Genomic DNA, 27,556 nt, shown 5'->3' on the forward strand with positions numbered 1-27,556 from the left:
TTCTGAGCAGCAGTAAAAAGCTGGAATTTAAGAAAAGCAGCTCTATCTAGTAGCAGCTCTATCTAGTCCAGATTTACACACGACAGCATGACCATTTTTTTTCCATATGACAGGAACCCATTTGTATTTTGCTGATGAAATCCACGGAGCTTCGCTTACATGAGCCGCTGAAAGAGCCTGTTCCTGTTTTGGAGATACAAAGAGCACGCGGGCACTGAGAAATTGTATTTTTACTTGTGAGAAGAAGAAACCGACTTCGGGAAAAAGCCACCGCAGAAATCCCCGTCCCACCCCGCCGGCCACAGCCCCGACCCCGGCCAGACCCGGAGGCCGGCTGCGCTCCCAGGGCCCGCGTAAGAGTTACAGACGCTTAAGATGGCGGAAGCACGACGCAGGAGCAGGGCACTTTCTGAGCACGATCCTACACCACTCTCCTCTCCTCTCCTCTCCTCTCCTCTCCTCTCCTCTCCTCTCCTCTCCTCTCCTCTCCTCTCCTCTCCTGCCCTCGCCCTCGCCCTCGCCCTCGCCCTCGCCCTCGCCCTCGCCCTCGCCCTCCAGCCCCCTCCCAGGGACAGTAAGAACACTGCCAGGGTTTTGTCCCGCCCGGGCCGCCTCAGTCGGCTCCGCACCTCCCCTCGTCGGCTGCGGCACTCCCCTCCCGCTTGTGGGCGGGGAACCGCGACTCTTCGCCTTTCCCACTGGCTTGGCCCCAGCCGGCTTCCGTCCTGCCGGGAGGTTGGTTGAGGCAGGTCTCGAAGATGGCGCCCGTCAGTGGGGCGGTGCTGGCCGGTGCGGGTTGCTGGGCCGTGCTCTCCCGCTGCTGCGGGAGGGTCGTGGTGGCGCGTCTCTTCGGGGGCGCGGCTTCCTCCTCCGTGCCTGCGGTGAACAGCAGGGAAAGCCAGCAGAGGGAAGGTGAGGGCGGCCCGGCGCGCTCTGCGGTGGTGGCGGGGGCAGGCGTGCAGCCGTGTGGGGGCTCGGGGCTCGGGGCTCGGGCTGCGCCTGGCTCCGGGCTGGGGTGGCCTGGGGGCGGGCGGGGAGCTCAGGCCCGTGTCCCTCCTCCCTTCCCGGCTTCAGGCGGCTCTGAAAAAGATGTTTTGCAACTGTTAGTTGGAGAGCCAAAAGCTCTCCAACAATAATGAAAAAAAAATCTTTGTGGTGTAGGAACACAGATTTTAGCAGCGTAAATACTGTGAATAGTATGAAGAAAGAAGTGAGCAAATTGGTGTTTGCTAGGCAGATTTTCAGCTCAGGATTACAGTGGTACAGTGGACTTACTGTGCATTGACTGGTTTTAGGTAATGAGAATTTCGACCTTTCCTAAGGGATGTGTACTCATGTTAAACATTTGATGTCGTGCCTGGCCTCAGGCTGAGCTGTTCGGGCTGTTCCGAGTGCAAATGGAAACTTGGTCAGGGTTGTACCAACATTTTTCTGAAAGCTAGGTGGGCATTTGTCATCTACAGATTCAGGAGCAGGCTAGGTTGCTGAAAGGGCCTTTAAATGATGTCTGATATTGCAGCCCATGGCAGGAATAAAAGGTGTCCTGACCTGAAATTGTAGCTGTTTGTAACAGAAATAATAAAACTGGTATGAATGAAGTGTGTCTGCTTGTGAAAGCACCACAAAAATGGCAGATCAAAGGATAAAAGAATGCTGTGTATTAGCTGTTGCAGAGCCTTCTATGTGTTCTTGAGTTTAAATTTTTGTATAGCAAGAAGAGGAAGAACAGAATTGGATCCATAATATACTTATCTAAGGAAAACAAAAGAACTGTGAAATTCACAAGTTCTTCCAAGGTTTATGTGGGGTACAGTTGTGAAACAAATGAATGAGTCAAACAGAACCCAAACATCCACTCCTAAATACTGTTCAATGTTTTTTGCTAAATATATACTGTATCATAATGTGGCAACAATTAAAAAACAAACCAAAAAAACCCCAAGCTCAAACAGGATACTTGAAAATAAATGTCATCAGATTCACCTTCATTTGTCTGACTATTATAAAGACTGCATTGTTTTGGTGTTGGTTTTTTTGGGGGGTGGAGCCATGGTTGAAAGTGATTAGATTAGAGTTTGAGGAGGGGGAGGAAATGAAGACAAGAAAGTGAAGATCTCTGTTTAGATTGAAAATCTAGTGGTATTTGGTATCTTCATGCATACCTATGAGTCCCTTACCACAGCTCTGACTGAAGTCAGCTGGCTAAAAAGTTGAACCAAATGATGGCTCAGGCCTGCTAAAAGGGAGTAACTCTTTCACTTTCTTTTGCATCTTCTCTGGGACTGCTCAGTAAGCCAGATCAACATGGTAAAATGGCAGAAAACAAATGCATCGGTTTGTTCCTCATCCCTAGCTCAAGAAGAAAAACACTTCGATGTGCTAACTGTTTATACAGAGGTTAGATGAGCTTGAGAGTGGCACAGAACAGGGTGTGAAGATGTGCTGTCAGAAGGAAGGGATGGAGCCATGGGATTCTCCTTTTGGTAATAGTGAACTGTTAGGTTTAGCTGTCTTGTACTGCTGGTGGAGAGTGATTTGTGACTTAACAGCTGTGTGGGAAAGAGAAAAGGAAGCACCGTTATGAAGGCAAAAGTGTACTTTAACTCATTTCATTTTTCTTTCCTCCTGCATCAAGCTGGAATAAATGATGCTAGCAAAATGCATTTAGGCATGTAACCACACATTATTGTTAACGTGTTTCTAAGATAGACCCAGACAAAAGGGCTTCCAAGCTTTTTTATCTTAAGTTTCAAAAAATAAATAAGTAATCTGCAGTATGAGTATCTGATCTTCCCCTTCTTCCATGTAAAGCCTGGGAATTATTAGTGTATATTGCCTTTGTAAAAGAAAAGAAAGCATACAGGATTATGCTGTGGTTTTTTTCCCACAAAACTATGTAACAGTTTGTATTGAAAAATGTTTATTTTTCTTTCAGCTTCAATAAGGAGAAGTTCACCACAGTTCATAAGATCAGTAAGTACTGAAATTCTTTGCAGTTAACTCAGAGGTGTTTGAAAAAGTTTTCTAAGCTATATGTCTTAACAGTTTGTACAGGAACCCCTTCTGCAGTCAAAACCTGGTGAAACAATACACTGTGACTATTCCAGAACCAGCACCTAGCTTCTTTAATCTCCCAGCTGTTTTCAGTCTGTGTTCTCATAAAGGCAAAAACATTAACAATAACAAGCTAACAGTTAGCTTCTGTTGACATCATATACTGCAGGTCTTAAAAGTAACTTAAAATTGCATTTAAAATTAAAACAGACATTTTAATGTTGTTGTCAGTATGAGTTTACAGGATTTGTAGTGGTTGCTTTCTGGTGTAATTAAAAAAATCTGATACTGTGCATAAGTGAAGCTGTTCTTGCACAGGAGAATTAAAACTGATATCTGAACATTTAATCACTGAGAATTTTCTTATTTATTCCACACATAAATTTCAAAAGTAGTATGTTATGTGTTATGATTTTTAAAGGCAAATAGTAAAAGTGGACCTGGCATGTATTAAATTTTTGTTTAACTTCCAAGAGCAGATTTAATGATACACCAAATGATACACCAAAGCAGTCAGATCGGCTGACTGCATATATTCATTTGTCTTTTACCTTTATAAATGAAAAATTAAGGTTTTGGGAAAAGAAAGTGTGACTTGATTTTTTTAAATTTTATTTTATTTTATTTTTTAAGAGCATTTGACTGAAACCTTGGTCAGTTATTGGAGGATATAAGCTATTTCTGCAATATAGTAATACCTCATTCCTATACTGGAATTTCTATAGCAAGTAATTTCAGAGTTACTAATATCTATTTCTTTTAATATGAACTTGTTCGGACTTTCAGAATTCCAGAACTTTAAAACTCATTTTCTTGCCCCCCACCAAATGCTTAGGCACTTTAGGAAATAGAGTTTGCAGTTAAATACTGGTTTGATTCCCCTTCCTCCCCCTGCTGATTTATCACAATGCAAGAAGATGGTAAGTTCTTCTTTCTAACATCTCTGAAATAAAATGCAGTTGAAGATGGGGAAAGGCCAAGCTTTGAGAGGCTGTCTTTTAAAAATGAGCACTAACTTCTGATGTAAAGGTGTCTTTAAATTTCTGGCTGTGGGAATTTATTCCTGAAATAACTTGTTGTGTGTGTTGCTCTTGCTTTGTCTTACAAAACAGCATATCTCCCATCAAACTTCTATAATTTTCAATTTCTTAGCATGCACCTCCCAGAACTGAGAGGATGACTGTTGATCAGGACTGGAGCAGTGTTTATCCAACAGCAGCTGCATTTAAACCTGCTTCTGTGCCTCTCCCAATTCGAATGGGTTACCCAGTGAAGAGAGGAGTACCCCCACCAAAAGAAGGCAACTTAGAACTTATAAAGGTAAGACACCATCAGTGTGTGGTAACTTTTAAAATTATTATTCACTACGACTGCTGCTTTGATTGGAATATTTATATTGGATACTGTTTTCTATTATTAAATAGGATAATATTCTACTTAATTTCTAAATTAAATGGTAACAAATACAAATGTAAGTAACGAACCAAATCGGGAGACTTTTTTAGGATTATCATGCCTGTGACTTTTGTAATGGGGCTTAACTTAAGTCTTTTGCTAAATCAGACTTGAGAAGAGTCGTCTTATCTAAATATTTTATTAAGCGTATTGTACTACCTTAACAAATGTTAAAAGTGTAATCAGATTTCAGTAATGCCCCTTTATTTATGAACAGACAAAAAGCTATTATTTTGGTAACTCAGTATGTCTGTTTCAGATTCCCAATTTTTTGCATCTTACTCCTCCTGCAATTAAGAAACACTGTGCAGCTCTTAAAGGTGAGGGTTTTTTTTCTTTTTTCTGTTATTAAAAACCATCTCTTGGAGTTTTAAGACAATGCAAAATGTAACTGTGTGTGATGAAGTAGAAGGTGAGACATGAAGGTGGTTATTTGTCAGGCTTTGGTTAGGATTGTATGCTTTCTTGTTGCTGCATTGAGTCATACAGGTGGTAGGGAGATATGTCTTGGGAGGTTTTCAGCACACCAGTAAGACTTTAGTTTTACCTTTCCGTTAGGCCCTACTTGTACTGGAGAATTTATAGGTTAGTGTCTTAAGGAAGATGAGTGATGAGTGTGACTCAGTTCTCAGAAGATTATCTATGATTAAACCAGGGTTTAATCAGTAGCCATTCTGGCACGCATTTAAAAATAAATGCTAGTAAGAAATGAAAACCTCTGTGAGAGCGAAGTCTGCTGCGGAGATACAGGATCTAATGAAGACCAAGAGCATCTCTGCCAGCCACCAATCCAATAGGAGAACCTAATGAGGCGTTTAGCCCAAAGAGAAGTAGAGGCACGAGGGGACAGGGAGGAGGTAGAATCATAGAATCGTTTAGGTTGGAAAAGACCCTTAAGATCATCGAGTCCAACTGTTAACCTAACACAAGTCCACCACTAAACCATGTCCCTAAGCACCACATCAAAACATCTTTTAAATACCTCCAGGGATGGCGACTCAACCACTTCCCTGGGCAGCCTGTTCCAATGCTTGACAACCCTTTCAGTGAAGAAATTTTTCCTAATATCCAGTCTAAACCTCCCCGGCACAACTTGAGGCCATTTCCTCTTGTCCTATCACTTATTACTTAGGAGAAGAGACTGACACCCACCTCACTACAACCTCCTTTCAGGAAATTGTAGAAAGTGACAAGGTCTCCCCTCAGCCTGTATGGTAAGAGGTAAGAGGCCTGTCTTGAGTTGCCTGTATATGAATGCATGCAGCGTAGGAAACGGGTGGAATTAGACGTCTGAGGAGTCACAGAAACGCAGAGAGAAAGCTTACATGACTGAGGTGCAGGCATGGATGATGCAGAGGAGGAGCTGACCTGTACCCAAAAGAACAGCTCAGATGCAGAGCTTTGCTGAGATGTGTAGCAAGCTGGTTGAGAGTTTAAGAGTAGGGATCAGAGGAGAAGCTGAAAAGGTTGTGTTGGTGAACATCTGCCACAGACTGCCTGGTTAAGAAGAGGAAGCAGATGAACAGCTGAAAAAAGCCTTACAGCTGCAAGCTTTGGTATTCATGGAGAACTGCAGCCATCTCAACATCTGCTGGAAGGGTGACAGGATGGGATGGAAGCAATCTAGGACATTTCTGGAGTGTCTTGCAGATAATATATTGATGCAGATGCTGGACAAACTGTCTATGGGAAGGTGCTGTGTTGCATGTGCTACTTGCAAGTATGGAAGAACTGGTTGGACATGTCAAGGTTGCTGGCAGCCTTGGTTGTGAAAAGAAGATTGTGGAGTTTAAGATCTTGAGAGAAGTGAGGAATGCAAGTAGTGTATTGAAGGCAATTTCTCGATGCAGATGATCAATGAGTTGACCAGGAGGCATGCTGTGTTGGATTTGTTGTTCAGAAATAAGGAAGAACTGGTCAAGTATGTGAAGGTTAGGGGCATCCTTGATAACAGTGGTCATAAAACTGTGGTGTTTAAAATCCCAAGAGAAGTGAGCAAGACAGACAGTGGAACTACAGCCTGGACTTCAGGAGAGTGCTTTTGGTTTATTCAGGAATCTGCTTGGCAGATCTCACGGGGTACTCTCCTGGGTAGCAAAGTGGCCCACGAGAGCTGGTGGATGTTTAAGTTCAGCCTCCTTATAAGAGCAAGAATGGTCCATTCCAGCGTGCAGAAAGTTGAGCAAGTATGGCAGAAGGGCAGCATGGGTGTGCAGGGAACTCCTGAGTGACCTGAGATGCAAAAAGGAAGTACACAGAAAGTGGAAGCAGGTAAAGACTACCCAGGAGGAACAGGAGATTTTTGCCAGACCATCTTCAAGAAGGGCAAGAAAGAAGATGCAGGGAACTGCAGGTCGGTCAGCTTCACTACATTCCCTGGAAGATTATGAAGCAAACCTTCCTGGAAGCCATTTCCAAGCATGCAAAAACATGCTTTGTAACAGCCTGGGTAATGGTAGAGGGTACAACCTCAGCAGGTCTTCAGATAATAATGAATTGGGGGGGGAACAAGTGATACACTGGAGAGCAGAGCTGCCATTCAGAGGGATGTCAACAGGCAGGAAAAAACCCGCTGCAAGGACCCTCATGAAATTAAACAAAGGCAACTGCAAAGTCCTGCATCTGGGATGGAATAACCCGTGCAGCAGTACAGGCCAGGGGGATGGGGTGGGGGGCAAACAGCTAGAAAGAAGCTTTGCAGAAAAGGCCATGTGGAGCCTGGTGGGTATTTGAAAGTTGAACATGAGTCAGCAGTGTGCCCTTGTGGCAAGGAAGGCTAACTGCATACTGGGTTGTATTAACAAGAGTGTAGCCACCACATTCAGGAAATTAGTTCTTTCCCCTCTATTGAGTACCACATCCAGTTCTGGGGTCCCCAGTACAAGAAAGACATGGACCTGTTAGAGGAGGGCCGCGCACATGACCAGAGGGCTGGAACACCTCTCGTGTGAAGAAAGGCTGAGAAAGTTGGGGTTGTTCAGCCTGGAGAGAGAAGGCTCTTAGGCGACCTTATTGTCACCTTTTGATATATAAAGGGGGCTTATAAGACAGATGGGGAGCATCTGGGCCTGTAGTGACAGGACAAGGGGCAATAGTTTTAAACTGGAAGAGAGCAGATACTTAGATTGGACATAAGGAAGACATTTTTTATGACGAGGGTGGTGAGACACTGGACGAGCTTACCCAGAGCAGCTGTGGATGCCCCATCATTGGAAGTATTCAAGGTCAGGTTGGACAGGGCTTTGAGCAGCCTGATCTAGTGAAAGCTGTCCCTGCCCATGGCAGGGTGGTTGCACTAGGTGATCTTTGAAGGTGCCTTCCAACCCAACCCATTCTATGATTCTGTTTGGCAATTGTGAGACTGCATCTGGAGTACTGTATCCTGTTTTGGGGAACCCAGTACAAAGAAAGACATTGACATACTGGAGCAAGTCTAGCAGACACCCTGCCATTATTTAAATTAGTATGGTTTCTGTAAATAGTACTTTTAAAAAGATATATAGCGATAAGTTTAAAAAAAAAAAGATATTACTTGGATTGTTTTCTCTTTATCATACAGATTTCTGCACTGAATGGCCAAGTGCTTTGGACAGTGATGAGAAATGTGAACAGCATTTTCCTATTGAAATTGAAACAGTAGATTATGTTTCTGCAGGGACATCTGTTCGTAATCCCAAAGCAAGAGTGGTGACTTTAAGAGTAAGTAGTAATTTTGGTAAACAGCCTTTGTTCCAAAAACCCAAATGCTTGGCTTTCTTCTAAAAACATGTGCAAGTATGATATGTTGTAAGGAAATGAGGGAAATCATTTACTGAATGTCTGAATAAAAAGCAGTGGATTTCCTTAAGTATATTGCACCATGTTAGAACTGAGGTTGTGAGGTTATGGATATGTAGTTATAAATGAAGACTAAGCTCTGATATAAACAAAATAGTGTACCTTCTGAAGAATCTACTTCTAGAAAAGGCTGTAAGTGCCTTTGTACTCCGTGTCTTGCTTAGACTCTCTCATTGCTAATTTATAGACCCTAGAAGGGCACAAGTATTGAAAGAAGTGCACAAGGTCATATGAATGCAGCACTATTAATAAAGTATTGAGTTGGCAGGCCTCCAGGCATCAGTGTGTATGCAATAGGGTATGTACGCAGTAGCCTTCTGATCATAGGGCCATGGGATACTTGAGGTTGGTAGGGAACTCAGGAGTTTTCCAGTCTGACCTTCTGCTCAAAGTAAGGTAGGTATGAGATCAGACCAGGTTACTTCGGACTTTATCCAGTTGGGCCTTGAAAACTTTCAGGGTTGGAGATTGCACAGCCTCTCTGGACAACCTATTCCAGTGCTTGCCTGTCCTCATAGTAGTAAAGTTAGGATTGTGCTGTGGCTTTTGAACATGGCTTTTGAGATGAGATTTGAACCTATCTTAACAGCAGCAGCAGCAGCAGTGGCATCACTGATAGTTGTGTTCTTACTCTGTCAGTATAGAAGTTAAAATACTGCATGATACCACATGCTCGTAACACCTATAAACATCTAATCACGGCAACTTTGAATGGTAGTAGTTCATTTTGTCTGTAGGAGTCTCCACTTTCCCTTTATGTTGTAAAACCTTTAGGGCTGAAATTTAATTTGGTCTGTCATTGACTTAAATATGCATTTCGCACCACTGTTAGCAGTAACTTCACTATCCCCTTGTAGTCATTGCATACTAGAGATTAGCCTTTTGTCTCCTAATTCAGATCCCTGGTTAAGAGCAAGCTTTCACAAATGTGTATGCATTAGAAATAAAAGGAAATGGGGTGTATCTGTGAGAATAGAAGCCCCTGACTTCATGCTGGGTTGTGAATGTGTGCAGGAGGAGGCACTCATTGGAACCCCCTTGCTCCTGTATTCAGTTGTCTTGGATGGAGTAATACTGACATTTGCAGATCAGTGCTGAGCATGGTATGACAGGTAGAGGGAAGAGCTCAGCTGCTCAAACAGCCTTGAATCTCCTCCCAGTAAAAACAGCAGGTGGTGAGCGTATGTAAATTTCTTGCTTTCTAAATCATGTAAAACCTTATGAGATATAAATGTCTTCTGTTAGATGTGTCTGTTGAGACACAAGCTGTTAGACTAGGGGTCAGCTATGCTGCAGTGGAGAGGATAATTCAAAATGATACACAAATAAGCATGTCTGTATTATCCTATCTAAATCTGTCCATTAATGTTAACTGGCCTTGGTACTTGCAAGGCATTATGTGGATGTGTATTATGCATGTATATTAAAAAAAGGAGGAGTTGGAGGGGGAGGCAAAAACGGAACACTTATCCATATGCTTTTTCAGTTACTGGTGTTCTGATCCCAGACTTCATTGCTAAATTCTTTCTCTGATTAATCCTCTGACAACAAAATCTGCCTAGGGAGGAGGAAGAGAAGATTTAAAGGTGAAAGCAGATGGCACTGGGTTGATGGTGGTTGAGTTCGTATCAATGAGAGAGCATTTACTGCGTGCTGTGTTACAGACTATGCTAAACTCTCTGGTGGATCTTCATGATAAGATTTCCTTTTTTAAATATTGTTTAAAAGTTAAACCTTTTTAATATTAATTAAAAAATTAGGCTTTTTTTCTACCGGTATCACAATGGAGATGCTAATTTTTCATCTCTTGTAGCCTAATGCCAGTATTTCTTGTCATTACATTTATCCTAGTCTATTCCCAAGTGGAATTGTCCACATTGTACCAGACAACATAGTACTACAGGATGTAAAATTAGACTTTTTTTTTTAAATCAACTGCTGTTCTTTGTGGAGCTTTAACTTTTCTAAAATTCAACATAAAATAGTCTGCAGCATTCCAGCTAACAACTATAAGCTGTCCAATTGCTATCCCATTTTGAAGCACATAGCCATATAAATATTTGTCATTTTAAAGTGACTTTGGATTAGTAAGAGCAACATATTTTTTGCGATCCTGTAATACAGGAAACAGACCAGATAGCTTTTCAGTGTTTACAGGAAAAGCAAGTCACGTGGAATAAAATCATAGCTCTCTAACAGTAAATTTCAGATGATCACACTGTATGAAGGCAGCATGATATAATTACGATAATGCCATCCATTTAAGACACCGCAAAAAGTACTACTCAATGAAATTGTTTTACATTGTTGGTTAAAGCAAGCTAATGCTGGACATCTGGGCTGGAGTATCCCATTAAGTTTAGATAGTCACGGTCATAAAGTGCTACATGCACTAGCAGTTGTATGCTTGCCAGAGAGTTGTGTCTGAAACCCTTTAGAGTTTGGGGCATTCTTTCTTTCTGTGAGTGTTAGAGAAACACAGTGTTAAGCAAATGTGTTTTACACAAAGGCATTTCTCATGAATTTGGGTGAGTATTGCCAGGCAGCAGTGAGGGTAGGCTGTTCTATAAGGGAAGGTGAGCCAGGGGCAGTAAGGGAGCCAGGGGCAGTGACCTCCCCAAAAAGGGTGCAGCTATTGTCTGAGCAAGGTGAGCAGGACAGGTCTGGTAATAATAACCTTGTCCATCCAACAGCCCAGTAATCACCTGACAACTTCATAACGAGAAGGCAAGTTGGAGGCCAAAGGGGGAAGACAAGTGGATCAGGATTAGGTCTGGTGACAGTAACTAGGATCAGTCAACAGTCTGATGATTGTCAAGCCAATCCATAGTGATGCAGTAGGTGAGGTCAAGCCAGGAAGTCAAGGATGTGCATCAGGGTTGGGTCAGTGTGGGCCATGGCTAGGCACAGACATAGCTGCGTTGTGGCTCAGGCAGAGGCCAAGGCTGAGTGCCTCGGCTTAGATGCAACTTCTCAGTAAAGCTGGGGCAGGCCCACCTTCTCATAGCTTCTGGGTTTTTTTTTTTGTCACCAATGATTGAAGGCTATGTGGCTGCACTATATGGAAGGGCACTGTATGCTAAGGTAGCCTTGACCCTTAGAAGGGGTTGCTTTGTGTGTGGGGACCTCGGAAGTGTTGTGACTTCAAAAGTGATTGTTCATGGTCATTTTAGGCCGCACTAAGAATAGAGCTTTTTTTTGCAGCCTTAAAGACTGGATGCACCTAATAAGTCTGTTAGAATTAGACTTGACAAAATGTGAGCTAGGGACAAAGTTAGGTGAGCTCCTGCTCACTGGTATTACAGCCATGCATAGTAAATGAGCATGTAGTTCCTTAACAGGAGGTATTTTTCATATAATCTATGGAGCAGTAAATGTTAGGGTTATTTTTCAAGATTAGAAGTTTCAGTATTGAAACCCTGTTGTCTCCTCCCTTGTCATATTTAGGTTTAGTACTTCAGTTTTCTATTTTTAGTAGTAGGGTTTTTTCTTTTCACGTAGTACTTTTTTTCCTGATATATATTGGAGCTTCTAATTTCTTTTAGTCCTTCAACTTTTGTTAGTTTTTCTGATGCAGATTTCTTGATTTTTGAACAGTTCTTTAGTACAGCAATGACACAGTAGAAAAAATATAGAGGAAAAACAAACAGTGGACAAATTAGTAAGAGACTACTATTATGTCTTCATGTTTTTAATATTCCTCAGCAACTCTCACTTAATAGAAATTTATGTTTCCAACACCCTATATCTCTAGACTGTTAAGGTTCACAGCCATCTTATTTGCTATTGTGTAAACAGATGGCTAAAACCAGCTTGCTTTACTTTTCATACTTGTTATTGCATATAGAAACTAGCTTCAGACTAACTTGTTGTGTTTTTTTTTAAAATAAATACTATTTTTTTGTTGTATATCTTATGTTTATGGGTTTTCTGGTATTGAAACAGAAGACAAGCCATTCACACTATTGTTTGATCAATTATGTGAGATTGGGCAGTTCTGGTCCATTATATTGTTATCTGTGTGCATCTTTGCATATTTCTGTTAATCTCCCAGTAATTACTTGGAGAATTCTGATTTGATGTCGCTTGAATTGATGTCTTTCCTCCTCTTTTGGATGCTTTTCGTAAATGTCTTTGATATATCTTAGTATGAACCTTACTGATCTGTATTTGAAAAAAAGAATCTAAAAAAAGATTTATTTTTCTATATGAAGTACATGTGAATATGAAATACAGCTACAAACTAAACTGACAGCTGTTTTTTCCTCTGAAAAAAAGTTTGAGTAGAAATATTCTCCCCCAACCCCTCTGGTATTTGGATGAAAATAAATTTATTGTTCGAATATTCAGATTATACTTGCCTTGTGTTAAGACTTTTGACATGTGATACAATCAGAAGAAATTCTGCAAACACATACTTAATATCCTTTTAATTCTTGATAAAAGATGTGCTTAACTATCTCAAAATATTTTCAGGGTGCAGAGATTGGATTTATCCAAGTAATTAAAGGTGTTTTCTCTTGTACTTGAAGGTTAAACTTTCTAACCTGAATTTGGATGACCATGCAAAGAAGAAGCTCATTAAACTTGTAGGAGAACGGTACTGTAAGGATACAGATGTGCTCACAATTACAACAGACAGGTACAGTTACAAGAAAGAAAAAAAAATGCCTGTAGCAATGGACACAGTATAGAAAGGGCTGGGTGTCTTCCAGTAATATCAATTATTGTCTTAATAAATTATTACATTTTTAAGGCTAAAATATACTTAAGATAAACGTACTAGTACACCTGTTATTAACTGTTAAAATTGTAATGGACAAATCACATAAGGTTAAACCTAATATTTGTTAAATATTGCTAGTTAATGAAGCTCTGTATTTAGAAGTCTCATTTATTTTAAAGTAGTTATAATGTTTCCTGAATGGGTTCTGTTAGTTTTAACAATGATCTGAAGAGTTTCAGGCAAGGAAAATGGGGACATTGGTGACCAGACATTTCTCAGTGTTTTGATGTTCTAGATATAAATGAATCACCGTAGTTATTTACAGTTATATTCAGAAGGCTGCATGGGAGAAATGTGTTTTCTGTGTTGAATTCTGAAGAGCTTAAGAGAATACATATGTATTCCTGAATTAACAATACACTTTAATTCACAGCTGCTTTCAGTGATAGGAAAAACATTACTGGTAGTCTTTTCTGTTTGCATGTTTTTATTAGAATTAATTTTCTCCTCTTGAATTTCCTGTCCTTTGGTAGGAAATACTGTTTTATTTCTACATAAAATAAATTAAAAAAAAGATAAAATTGTGCATATCTTTTTCACCTAGACTTGGAAATCTGGGTAGTTTACTGGGACCACTTGTGCTACCAACAGTTTTCATTTCCCTAGCAAGACTTATTTTGTGGCTAAAACATTAGGATGGCTGAAAGGAGCATCTGTGAATGGTCTCATGCTCTGTTCCAGAAGAAACTCTTACTGTGCCTGTTGATATTTCACTTTATTTTTAGTAAATTCTAAGGCCTAAGCTCTGAGCAGTATCCATTTCTTTAATACAGGATTTTCCAGACTGGTATTTAGATTACTTTTAAACTGAGGTTCTTTCACTGTGAGAGAAATACGAGTCAAAAGCTTGAGTCCTTTTTAAAGTTTATTTGCTAGAATAGTCATAGTCCATAGTCATTCAGATGAGTAGAGTGTCTCGGATGTAGTCTCGCATGATTCAATTTGTTCTGTATCAGAAAGGGGGGGTGAAGGAGCCTGCAGGAAGAGGTGAGTGTGAGAAAGAGATGGGAGGTTGTGGGCCATCAGCATGAGGAAGAGATTCTGTCATTAAATTCTCAGCAGAAGGTTTTGATGACTAGTTTTAAGAAATACACTGATTTTGCAGGACTGTGTCTTATCGCAACAAATTTTACTGGTGATCCTGTTTTGACTTACAGCGACATTGACTTAAACTTTTCTTGTTAAATTGTTGGCTAGATGTTCTGTTCTGAACTGTGTTTCATGGCTGTTTTCACCAGTTATCCTCGTCCCTTCAGGTCTGGAGGGAAAAAAAAATAAATAAGGTTTTAAGGGAGTTCAGACTAAAGTATGTTGGATTCCACTTTGGCACGGAGGGCAAAGAAGTTTTTAATGTTTTCTGAAGATCTGTAAATTCTTGCATTATGTACATTTTCCTACTAACTTGCAGATGCCCATTCTTCCATGTTCTTAATACTCATGCTTTCATGATGTTATTCTTGATTGTGTGTAATTCAGAAATGCATGTGAATGAAACACACATTTCCCTAAGATTCTCTACATTACAAATTAGAAATTTTGATGCTAAGTTTAACATTTTATTCAAAAGGATATTACAGTGGCTTGATTTCAAAAAGACTATCTTTGTTTATGAATTTTCAGGTGTCCGCTAAGAAGACAGAACTATGATTATGGCATACACCTCCTCACGGTTTTGTACCATGAATCTTGGGTAAGCAACTGTGAATAACTCGTGCTCTCTAACGCACGTGTGCTAACGCGCTCTCTCATAACTTATAAAAAATTCCATTACTCTGCACAGCTTAAAGTGAATTATCTTAAATTCTTTTCCTCTTCTACCTCACTCTTTTCCAAATTCAACCAAGATAAGTTGCTTATGCTTGAATCCGATTCACCAGTCAACTTAGAGTGCATTTCTTTAACTTCACAAGTGATAATCTGTTGTTTGTATACATAGTTTGCCTCTTTTCAGAAGTTCTCTAGTGTTTTACCTTAATAAGAAATTCTTCCCCAATACTTTGTTTCTCACAACAATGAGCCTAAAACTGACCCTGAGCCTAGCAGAAAACACCTTAATTCTCAGGATTCCTAAATGTACCTTTAGTTTGATAGCATGCTGGGCTGCCTACGCACAGTATTCAAATATGAATTGAGCGCACCCAGAGAAATGGTGTACTCTGTGATTATCACCTGTTATCTATGTGTTTTTAACAGTGACTATGTTTAAAGATGAAAACAAATCTATTCCAAAAAAGTAGAGGGGCGTGTTACTGGCTTTAAAGCTATGAAAACTAATGTACAGCACAGTATCTACATTTTGCCTGATTGCAAACTCTTATCTATTACTTAGAAATTGTCTTCTCTTGGCTGTTCGTTGGCTGCGGTAAACCATGGCTGTAATTTGGAAGTATTCTGCTTCTTAAATGCGCTGTCTCAAATCCTGCCTCAAGCTGGAAGGAGTGAGGACTTAGGCTGCTTTTCTGAGCTCCCTTTTGCTCAGAAAAGGGACATCCTCCCCACCTTCTGTTAGTTTTAGGATTTCATTGCATCAGAGTTAGTGTCCTGAAAAATATATAAAATTATTGTAACTTTAGATAAATAATTCTACCAAAGCAAGTGTAATGTGAACTTTTCTATAATCATTCGGGATATGGTGTATTTGGAATTTTTCCCAGTAGTTAGTTTTGTTAAATGGTTATATATGTGAAATAACCAATGTAAATGTATTGAAGATACTTTTCCAATTTATTGATAATTTACTACAATTCTTAAGTAGTCCTCTAAATATAATAAGATATCTTTAGACCACAGATCTTTCTTTTACAGTAAATTCTTCAGACTTGTCTCCTGTATTTTTGTGGTTAATTGTGTTGGTTATAAGTATTGCCTTCAACAATTTTACAGCCATTTTTTACAGAAAACAAGTTAGCAGTCTGAAATGAAATTATTGTTGAAAACCCATAGTTATACTTTGGATAACTTAACTTTGTTTAAATGTAATATGTTATTAGTCACATTGTTTGAGACAGACAGTGAAAGCCTTCATCATCAGTATATTTTCATAGATGTATTCTTTTAAATAAGCTGTAGCTGATTAGCTACCAAAATTCACACTTACTGTTTTCAATTGTTCTATAGTATTTAAATTAAATCTCCATATTTAGCATTTTTATGAATTTCAGTGTTCTTGATTTTGATCACTGCAGTGATGACATAAAAAACATAATAGAGAGGATGAGCTATATTTTCCTTTCACTGGAAGTTGCCTTGAAGGATATGTTTTGTAACTGTAGAGTGCATCAAATCGAATTCAGCTTATATTAACATCTTAAAAGATACATTTACTTTAGATTTAAAGTGCTTTGTACACATGGATATTTTTCTCCCCAACAGCATAACAGTGCATTACAAATCTTAAATTAATGACAGATTAGTTTCTGGTATTAAGCAATGCCAAGAGAGCTAGACACTGCTCACTTTATTAATTCCAGATGAACACCACATCTGTCCTTTGCTCTAGCATTACTTAGTGATGGAAGACGGGGCTATACAATACTGCTACGTGAGTGTTCAGTGTGTACTGAATATGCAGAAGTCTCTTGCCCTTTTATTACCTTTCAACTTCCATGTTAATAATTGATGAGTTCATCAATCAGTTGTAATTGTCTTTGATTTCCATGAAAAATTAATGGTCTCCTGAGACATGTTTTTTATTTTTGTGACGTGTTTTGTTTTGTGTGGGGGTGTTTTTGGTGGTGGTTGTTGTTGTCGTCGTCATCCCCCCATGATCAATGGTAATGTCTTTTAATAACTTGCTGAAAGATAGTTTGGATACGTTTTGTAAACCATAAGCAAACAACGTGTGGTTTATTTTAATTTGTACAAACTTTAATATTGAAGGGGGATGGACAGGGACTGGCCTTCCATGTAGACAGTAACATCAATCTTGTTTACAGAACTAATTGCAAGATTTGATGACTTTCCCAGCAGTGTAGTGCCACGCTGTGTTTTCATGCATGTGCGTGATGGAATTCAATAAAAAGATGAGGGCAGTGTTCCATTCTTGCTAAGTGAAGGGAGAGCTGGCTGCAAGCAAATTTTGCCCTCAATCCTGAATACTTTGCCTAATATCTCTATAATTTATGTTAATAAATTATAAACTATAATTTATGTTAATAACTGAATTACTGAATTTTGTGAACCAGCAAGCTTATGAATATATAAAAGGAAAAATTGTATGCAGATATGCATCAGGAAATGTAATTTCAAGTGCAATTATATTTTAATTGCCAGTGATCGCATAATTCTTTTATTACAATTATGAACTATAGCATCCAAGTAGTTTAGGAATCTGAAACCTTTTTAAAAGAATGACTGTTCTTTGTACTTTTGTTGGGTATGTAGTGAACTATGTGCTATGAAGCTCCATTGTGTAGAGATGCATTTCCAGCAGGAAGTTATTCTTAGAGTAATGAGTATGAAGAGTTTAAGAGTAATGAGTATGAAGAGTTTAATTCTGGCTCGTCTGTCTCTTTGTATGCATGCTTAGAAGACAAAATTTATCACTGTGTCAACAGTAGTCTCTGTATTACAAATTTTCTTGTATGCTTTTCCAGTCTTGGCTTCAGTAAAAACCTAGGGCATCCACAGCTCACTGATTCCATTGCTATTGCTATTAGAGGGCTCAGGTGGAATTAGTTTGCAAGAATCCTTGTTGTAATGGAGTTAGAGTTGAAATTTGCAACAAGTGTGTGCAGACAAAATATGAAAGGAAAAGGGGGGGGGATTACCAACAATTGGTACAGGTATTCCTCTGCCTTAAGGCTCTGAATATATTGTTAAGAATGGATTTCTTTCTTGGACTGCAACGTGGGGAAGAGAGTTTGTTTCCATTTAAATAAATTAATAAAAGGTTATCCAAATCAAATTTGGCAAACTGGTTTCTGAGAGGTACCATAGCCAAAGCAAAGGAAGCATGTTGATAAGTTAATGCACTGACTAGCATTTTTGTCTCCTCTAACCTGCTAGCAATCAATGGATGATACAAGAAGACAGACTAGCCAAATTGTGAAAGGCTTTGAAGATATGATGGAGGATTGAACCTGGTGTAGAGAAGCTTTCAGAGAAGTTCAGGTGTTTTTTATAATCATGTGTGTGCTCCCTTTTTTGAATGCATGGGGAAATAAGAAAAAGGGAAGGAATTGAAGGAATAACTTTACTTGATTTTTTTTTTTTTAATTTGGGTTTTTTTTTGTGGAGGGAGTAAATGAATGTCCTGTTTTGGTTTTGTGAGTGTTAGAGGAAGAAGCAGAGTTTACACACTGTGGGAGGGAGGGACAGGGGAAAAGAATTGTCAGACTGTTGATAGATGGTCAGAATAAAGAGTTAAGATGGAGAAGCTGACAAAGGTGGCAGGAGTGCAAAAAGGTACATTTATGACTTGGGAATGGGAAGAGTAGCTGAAGCTATTTGATTACTTGTAGAAGTGGGATACTACTGGGTAGCCTTTTGGGCTACATAACTGCTATGAATTGGTAGTTAAAAGTAGTACTGCATTTGAAACTGTATGGTCTTTCCTGTCTTCTGGTGTTCACACAGAAATGCCATTAATGGAGTTGACCATGCAAAATCCTGCAAAAGCTGAGGGTGCTCAGGACCTTTCAGGATTGTGTTAGAATTTACCAAAACACAGTCCAGTGTTACCAGTTGGTATTTGATCTGTATTTAAACAAATAAACCCCTTTATTTTGAAGAAAGAAATGTGATGATTTTCTTTTGTCCTCTAGAATGCATTCCCATAGCAGATAATGCTACCCTTACTTTTGGCAAGGGGAGTCTCTAGTGCTTGTTATTTTCTGGCAGAAAAAAAAAAAATTGCTTGTTTTAATAGCAGAAGTGAAGGAAGAGAGGAGAAAACATGAATTCATCCTCTGTTATCACAGGTTCAAATGAGACACACTGTAAAGCAGGACAGCTATGGGAAGCTGTTCAGAATATTTGCAGCGTATTGGTGGATTGATAGTAGTTGCTTGGTAAGACATCATGCTGTTTCTTAAGATGGGTCTGAACAGTGGGAGCAGTATTAATTAGCGGTCTACATATTGTGTTCCTGGTTCAGCCTATTTGAATTACACATTGGCTAATGAGGCTGCCTAAACCTAATGGAGAGCTCAATTTAGTTGTAGTCTTTGTTACTTACAGAGATGTATAAGAAGCAAGAAGTGTACCTTAAGGTCCCAGACTGATGCATTTGGCACCTTAGTTTTGATAAATGCAGATACATATCAGGCCCATGAGTTCAATTATCTTTAAAACATTCAGATTTTAAAACTTAAGAATGTTTATTTATTTTCTTATTTTAAAATACTTGGAGATCTTTTGCCTCCTGTTTAATAGTTTTGGGGTTATTAATCAAATATTTATGTTTTATTAGCTTTTAGAATGTATTCAGTAGATATCTGACTAGCACCATCTGGTAAGAGTTGAACTTAACCTTCTTTGGACTTCAGTGATTCCTTTCAAATTATCCTCCAGGATTGTGCCTGGATTGAATTAATCAAAGGGGTGAGATATATTAGGTAGATTGGTAAACCCAGCTCAATCAGTTGTATTTCTCCTACCTTTAAATGATGGTACTTCTTGAATGCTGTAATATCTCATTAAACCTGAATGTATTTTTATGGTAGTAAGTGGGTTTTAAAGAGTAAGAGTTTGCTGCCCTCAAGTGGTTAAAAAGATCATTAACTGATTTCTTCACACTCAGCTTGGCTTAATAGTTTATCACTAAAAAGTAAAGTTCTTTTATGAGTTGAAAGCAGGAAGGAAAAGCAAGTGGAGCAGGAAGTTAATTTTCCAGTAAGGAAAAACATTCATAGTCATCATAAAGGGGAGGAATCTGAAAAAGCTAGGGTGAGGAGGAAATAACTTACAGTTGTTTTAAACCAGGCAAGACTACAAAAAGGTGCAGCAATCTTCCTTGCTCCAATTCCACATGATTTTCAACATAAACAAATGCAAGATGATGGAGAGTGGAGGATATCATTCTGCATTACACAGCTGAGATCTTGAAAGATTAGTGAAAAGTTGTCCTTGCATTTTCTATTTTTGTATTTGTATAGCTTTTCTCTACACTTCAGTTAGCACTTAAATTGTATTGTCTCTTTTTCCATCGACAGTCATTTTAAGCCATTACAAGTAAGCATAATTTTTATCACTTCAGGTTGTGCCAGTAGAACTTAGTAACAGTAGAATTTTGCAGTTTTTATAGTAGGAGTTTACCTTGTAATTCTGCCTAAAATATGTGAAAGCATATGAGACAACTTTGGAAACTTAGGCAGGTCTCTGGCTACTTAGGTTTCAAAAGTATACTTTAACTTCATGTTCTGAACACTAAGGATGTTAAGACGCATGGGTTGTAGGATTAAAATGGGACATAGAGGGAGACACTCTTAAGTCTTGCTGAAACGCTCTCCCTGGGCAGAAGAAAATTCAAGATTCAATGAAATGAAAAGGAGGACCATACCTAGTGATTAGAGCATGTACCTGGGAGAGACAGATTTAGAGCTCTGGGCACCATTTAGTATGACTGAAGACGGCTTAGTGTAAATCTCCTGACTTTGAGATCTTAGAATAAGAAAGTGTGATATAATTGTGCCCTTCCTACAATAGTGTTCTTTCTCAGTATGTCATTATATATGGTTTAAGTAACGCAAACTGGGGCTGAAGTAAGGGTGATCTCTAAATGTTGTAATGTATACTTTGTTTTGAAGTATGTATTACATTTCATTGCATACTCACCAGTCTTCATCATTAATGTGAGTCAGAAAACATAAAACTAAGTGGCATGGTAGATGTTAAATTTAATAAACTTTCTCTGAAGATCTAAATTAAAACATTTAAAATCAAAGGAAAGAGATTTGCTGGCAGGAAACGTGTATTGCAGTGAAAGAAGGTTAAACCTTTTTTGCACCTCTTGCTTGGAACCACAAAGGATGAGCATTCAGGCAAAAGGTTGAATTAAAAATTGTCTTTGTACTATTTCAGACCGTAGTAAGCTTTTTGCCTTGTGTTTAAGCCCTATGTTTCTAGTTGCTGGAGAAACACGGCTCCTTTTTAATGCATAAATATAATTTTTACAGCTGTTTAATTTTCAGTCTAAATGTTGGAGTGAAATGAAGTCTTATGGGGCATAGATACTAACACAATGAACAGAAAATCATCAAAGATTTGGATCCTTAATATCACTGATCTTTCTTGATGATGTCAGAATCTTATCTGATTGGCATTCAGAAAACAAACTGAGTTAGGTAAATACCTCTCAAATGACCCTTTCAGAAGCCTGGATTTTCCAGAAAATACATGCAGCCACTTCAGCCCAGAGAAATTAGGTGTTGTCCTCATTTTTGAAAGAGATGATCTAGACGATGGTGACTGCTGAGAACTCTTAAGTTAGTGACAGAACCAGAGATTAAGCCTGAGAGTATCATTAAGTATGAGAGCATCTCTTACATCCAATATTTTTTGAGGCAAAGTTCTGTTCTTTCTTCTCTGCTTGTTCTTCTTTTCTGTTTTACGTTTGTACCTTACTGGAATGTTTAGTCCTCACAATCTTTCTCCTGATTTTCCTTGATGCTCTAGAGCTCTTATCTGCCCTGTGCCATTGCCGTGTCCTAGAAAATAATGTTCTGTTCATTCAGAAGACTATTTTAACCTATTCTGCATCACCAAGGAATTAAAATTTTTTGTATCCAATCTCATCAGATACAAATATGTTTTGCCTATTTATGAATTTATGTTGATATTTCTTTTTAAGTTGCTAACTAAATAGTACAGTTCAAAGGTGTAATATATCCAAAGAGATAAGTACGTAATTGTTTTGGCAACTTCTCTTTGGCTTGAAGGTACCAAATAATTTGGAAAATGGTAGCATAGCTGTCCTTTATTACCTGAAAATCTGTGATTATTGTACCACTCAGAGTATCTTTTATTTCAGTGCAGTACTAAGAAATAGGTCTATTTATTCCAGGCTATAGAGAGATTGAAATTTGACTTGCAACTTAAAGAACTTTCCTTCCCCTCAAAAAAAAATCCCACTAAAATACTTGGTCTTTGCTAAACAACATTAAATTTTTAACTGTTCAAACCATTGACGAGAAAATTGACTAACATGAGTCATGTTTTTAATTGCCTTGAAGATTTCTGTGTGCCACTTACAAATTTTAGTTAAAATGTCTGCCCCAAAAAACCCACCAGAGAACTGACAATTCTAATCCTGGGTGTGACAGCAAAATTATGAAAGTTAAACTGGCAAAAAAACCCAAGAAAAATAATTATGATTAAATGTTTTCCTTTTTTTCTGTGCTTAAGGGTACAATATATATTGAAGCTTTTTGTTAATGACTTTTACGTAAAAAGCTATTTCACTGGGCCAGTGTACTATTTTAGTATTTATACTGTGTCAGCACTTCAGATTAAGCACTGTAAAGGCTTGTAAACCTCCCAAAGTACTGGCTTAAACTGTCGCATAAAAGATTTGCTTAGAAACAAGTCCTTATTCTGTTCATAGCATTAAAAAAATAATTCTATATATTTGCAGGAGGAGGTGTAAAAAAAAAAAATCACTCTTTTGTGCCTCTTTAGTAATAGGTTTATGTCCTTTGACTTTATATGTTTTCTGGTGATTTCTGCCCCCCCCCCTACCCCTCAGCCAGGCTGGTTAATACTTACTGAGATTGTGTCTTATTTGTGATAGAATGAAGCAGTCATTTTTAGTGAAGTCACTGAAGAAACATACATTCTTGATTTCTAACCTCATTCACTAAGTGGGAATTCTAGAAAAGTGTTAGGCAATGCCACACTTGTATTCCAATTTTCATGGTTTTATTCTCATTTGTAAGACTCTTACTGCAGTGTTTACTAAAATTTTAAATTTGCAGGGGACAAAAATAGTCAACTAACAAAACTCTGAGTGATAAGACCTCATTTCTGAAGTTTCTTTCATTGTCTCATTAGTTTTCTTCATAACACTTTAAACTGACACTACAATACTTGTAACATTTGCACTATTCAGAATTCATGGATGCTTGTCTACCTAGGATGCTTTTTAAAATGAAAATATAATTCCAGATTCACTTTTTCTCTTGCAATAAATCTGGTTGGAAAAGTATTTAAGTTTCACTCAATAGAGTCAGTTTGCAAAAATCTGGTTTCTGTTCAGTTTCCTGTTTGTGATGTATGTCTGGACCTGTGTACAGCAGGATAACTTTTCATTTTGAGGCATGGCCACCAACATTGCAGCAATGGATACTGGCTTCTTGTAGCAGGGCTGAGGAATGTATTTTGAAATCTCCCCCTACTGTCAAATCCCTTCCTGCCTTCCTCCCCACCAGAAGTCAGATTTTATTTTAAAATCCATTTTGACACACCATTCTGCTGGGAAAGATTCCAAGAAAGAAATACTTAAGCTTCCTTGGCCTCCTTTAAAATCTTCTTGCTCTGTATAGCTCAAAAGAGATAGGGAAATCTTAATCTGTTTATCAGCATGCATCTCTAAAATCCTGTAAGTTAATGTGTGCAGAAAAGGATTTTCCTGAAGAGGTAAATGTAATAACTGTAATTTGTTCTTGTTGTCTCAGCTATAACTTAAAGGTGTTTAAAAGCCTCACAGTGATCTTTTGTTTGAACTTCAGACATGAGTTTGGTCCAGGGAGTGACCAGGGGAGATACCCATATTCCCTTACTCTTGAGAAACCCTATCCCTGTGAGAGAACCTTTTGCTTTAAAATTCTTTTGGAGTTTAGTTAAAAAATGTCTTGGATGGCCATTATGCAGATAAACAAGGGATATTTAAAACAGGATGATGTCGTTAATTTAAAACTATGTAAATCTCCACATTGAATTGTAGTATTTTTCAAACATACAAGGAATACTTTACTATACCCACTTGTTCTGCTCCTGTTTTAGCAATACTGGCTACAGTATGTCTTTTTTTTTTTTTTTTCCCCTCCTCTAGAAATTGAATGAAGTTCTTTTACTTCTGTGTTGTATTGTGTCCAGGTTTTAATGTCAGTCATATGAGCCTTTTAGCAGTGTTAATCACTGTTTCTGACTAAACATTTGGACTCAAGAGATTTAAAAGACAAGAGATTCCATTCACCAGGTGCAGGATGCAGCATTTGTTAAAGTATTTTTAAATTCAGATAGACAGACCCAAGCACACAGGGTTGTAGGGGAAAAAAAAATAGTCTTGGGTCTTAATTAAAGGTTATTAAATATTATGGTTTGACTGCAGCAACCTTGTTGACTAGTGGACAGAATACTGTAAAATAAACAAATGAAAAACCAGCAACGCCCACCCCCCAAAAAAAAACCAACAAAAAAACAAAACCAAAAAAACAGCCCTCCCATGATTGCCAGGTTTATTTGGATTCTGCACAGCATAGGTAGAAGTTTACTGAAGAGCCCTTTCTGGCAAGGGATTAAAAAAAAAAAAAATCCATATGATGTAAATGCTTTACTGTAATGTTTCTTTGAACTTACTCCCAGAGAAATATGTTTTATTTAGACATTATTTCTACAACAATTGTAAGAAAAACATGACCACCAAAATTACTTCAAATTGTGATTTTTATATAGTTGAAATAATATAAGTATGCCATGTATTGTTTACATCAGTGAAGTACTAAATAATTATAAATATACATATGAATATACAATCTACAATATATAAAAATACAAATATATCTATGAAGCATATATATTTACAAAAGTACAATAAAAATTAAATATACAAAAATAGCAGTTTATAACATTTGAAATATCCCTTAAACAGTCTGTGAAGCTAGAGGAAGGCCTGCTGCATTGGCAAAATACTCAAATACAAAATTTATAAAGAAGCCAAGTATTTACAGGCACTGGGATGATGTCTTCTGTCTGTGTTTAACTTGTGATCTTGTCTAATCTTGCAACACCCGTTAGGTAAAAATTAGCACCTTGTGGACAGAGATTCTTTTGAGGAGCAATTTGTTTTGCAGGAAGAGGAAATGGATTAATTGGTGGTGCTTTTCCTTATGAGTCACAATTAAAACATTTCCCAATGGTGAAGGATTGCTGTCTCTCATCATAAGGTCCTTGGTATAAGCTGTCTCACTTCGCATCTTATAGCCAATGTAAACATACCAAAATCATATGCTAGGAACATAATAGCTAGGTGACTACTTCCAAAGTTTGAGCATTTAGGGTTTTTTAAAATTATTACTTTTACAAGGTTTTTTGTTATTCATTATGTATAGTCCATAAGCTTTTCTTCCCATTCTGACTTGTCTAGTTATATCTGCCAGATAAGTAAAGAACTTGGTAAGTGGGAGGAAAGAAACTCATTCTGCACAGAAAATGTATGGCATACAGGCACCTTTTGAACTCTGTTTGAGGCCTGAGTTACAAGCCTTGGACTTTAGAGGAGGGGAAATATCTTCCACAACAAAAATGATTTTTAAAGCAAATTGGTATGAGAGATAGGTTTCTTCAAATTATTGTAGCTTTGTTTCAGTCTTGAGTAGTTTTTAAGACAATGTTTTGGGTTGGTTTTTTTTCAGAAAACTGAGATGTGGGAGAGCGAGAAGACTGAGGAAGACATGGAAGAGTATATCTGGGAAAATAGCTGCTCTCAGAAAAATGCCTTGGATACACTACTTCGAATAAAAGCCTCAGAGAATGTCAGTAATGTAACTAAGGAAGAGCTTCTTGCATCTGAAGTGGTTAAGAGTTACAGAAACTCTGTAATTGCTCTTAAAAATGAAGGTGAAACAGAAAATAACATGTCTCAGTATAAGGAATCCGTGAAGAAACTATTGAATATACAAGCATTACCGTGAGTGCAGACTCTGCAGGTACATCTGATTATTACAGAAATATTAAACAACTGTGTTAATATTTCTATATGATGTGGATATGTAATTATTCAGAACCTTAACCAAAAATATGAAACTTGATGATGAGTTAATTTCAATAGTAATCAGGTTTTTCTTAACTGATGGATTTTCTTGAAAACATAATTCTCCTGTCCATGAATCTTGTTCTTTGAATAAAGTATGTTTTGAGTCATATTGGTGACTTGAACATTCTATTCTGTGCTTTCTTAGCTTGGGAGATCCTGGTTCAGTTCTCTACTTAATCACATTCTGACTTCTCACACAACTTCTTTTGGCATATAACTTAGAGCAACAATGCCAAAAACAATGAAATTACTTAGGCTCCAAGCTCTATTAATTAAGAGTCTGAAAGTTGAGCGCTCTAAACTTTCTAAATGCTTTTCAAATATCGCTCAGATTTTTCTCTATCTGTACACCCTATCTGTAAAATAAAGATAAAGTTGCCTAAGTAGTTTAACGTTTGGAGAGGTGTTGAAGCACACTGAGCAGTGTGGGGTTCTCAGCTGTCATCATGAGGGCTAACAAATACCCTAAGTAAAAATACCTGTCTCTAAAATGATGGAATAAAATAAGGTAGAAAATGGGATGGTAGTGGGAAGGTGAACTAGCAGTTATTTACAGGATACCAAAGTACATGGGAAAGGAAGAATGATGAGAGTTGTTGAAAGTGAGAGCTGGTGAGCAGTGAGGCGAGTATATAGCTTAAATAGGAATGGGCTGAGTCTTGGTACCCTGAGGCCTGTGGAGTTGTCTCTTGAATGTACCCAGGCTCTTCAAGGAAAAAAACATTTGTAGCATCCAGCTTACTGCTGTGAAGCACAGAGAAGGAAATTATACGGATGTTTATCTTATTTGGTAATTTGTATTTGAAAGGAATTGATTTGAAACACTGGAATCACAAGCAACTTTTATTGCCTTCTCATGGTTAACAAAAAAAAAAACCTTAATATCAGCTGGAAAGGACATAAATAACTCTGTTCTTGCTTTTATTGTACCTTCCTGGCTTACTAAGATTTCAGCTTGGAGAGAAAGTCTTCATTTTCTGGAAGGGGCAGAGGGAGTTTTTATTCATCACACTTAAGGATTCTGCATACCTATAAAAGAACCTAGCATGTGGACCTGCCAGCAACTTGCTGAGAAGAAACAGCATAATAAGGACATTGAAAACTGAAGAGGAATTGATTTCTGCAGTGTTCTGTGTGGCTCAACTCACTCACTGCTAGGATTTCTCATTGTTTGTTTTGTGTTTACATACAGCCAAAGAGTGTATGTATTCCCATTTCCAAAACATTGTCAGTTTTGGAAGGATTCTTCTTAAGTAGAGATTGTTTTCATATGGCAGGAGACTGAGTTCAATGCAGCTTTTTACTCTCCATGAGAATTTGCCAGAGCTGCAGCTAAGACTGAAAATGCTTGTCCTGTAATCCCAATTTTGCACTTACCAACTTGGTTATTTAGTGGTCCTTCCTCTTAGATTTGTATTAATGTGAAGTTTTAGCAGAAGCTTAATATGGGG

General features: G+C 38.2%; 1 protein-coding gene and 1 long non-coding RNA gene across 2 annotated transcripts; one reads left to right on the forward strand and one right to left on the reverse strand.

The window, feature by feature from the left end:
* LOC140658526 (uncharacterized) lies at positions 1-739 on the reverse strand. The gene is made up of 2 exons (XR_012044757.1): positions 630-739; positions 1-183 (listed from the first exon to the last, which is right to left on the reverse strand). It is a non-coding gene; the product is annotated as an uncharacterized lncRNA (long non-coding RNA).
* On the forward strand, positions 714-26,214 carry MRPS35 (mitochondrial ribosomal protein S35). Its single transcript, XM_072877061.1, has 8 exons — positions 714-912; positions 2,936-2,973; positions 4,207-4,374; positions 4,769-4,829; positions 8,069-8,208; positions 12,879-12,988; positions 14,753-14,822; positions 25,705-26,214. The coding sequence occupies exons 1-8, from the start codon at positions 759-761 to the stop codon at positions 25,981-25,983; spliced, it is 1,020 nt and encodes a 339-aa protein (XP_072733162.1). The 5' UTR covers positions 714-758; the 3' UTR covers positions 25,984-26,214.
* The last annotated feature ends 1,342 nt before the right edge of the window (positions 26,215-27,556 follow it).

This window comes from Ciconia boyciana, chromosome 1 (assembly GCF_034638445.1).
Source record: "Ciconia boyciana chromosome 1, ASM3463844v1, whole genome shotgun sequence".
In the NCBI taxonomy this organism is placed as follows: Eukaryota; Metazoa; Chordata; class Aves; order Ciconiiformes; family Ciconiidae; genus Ciconia; species Ciconia boyciana.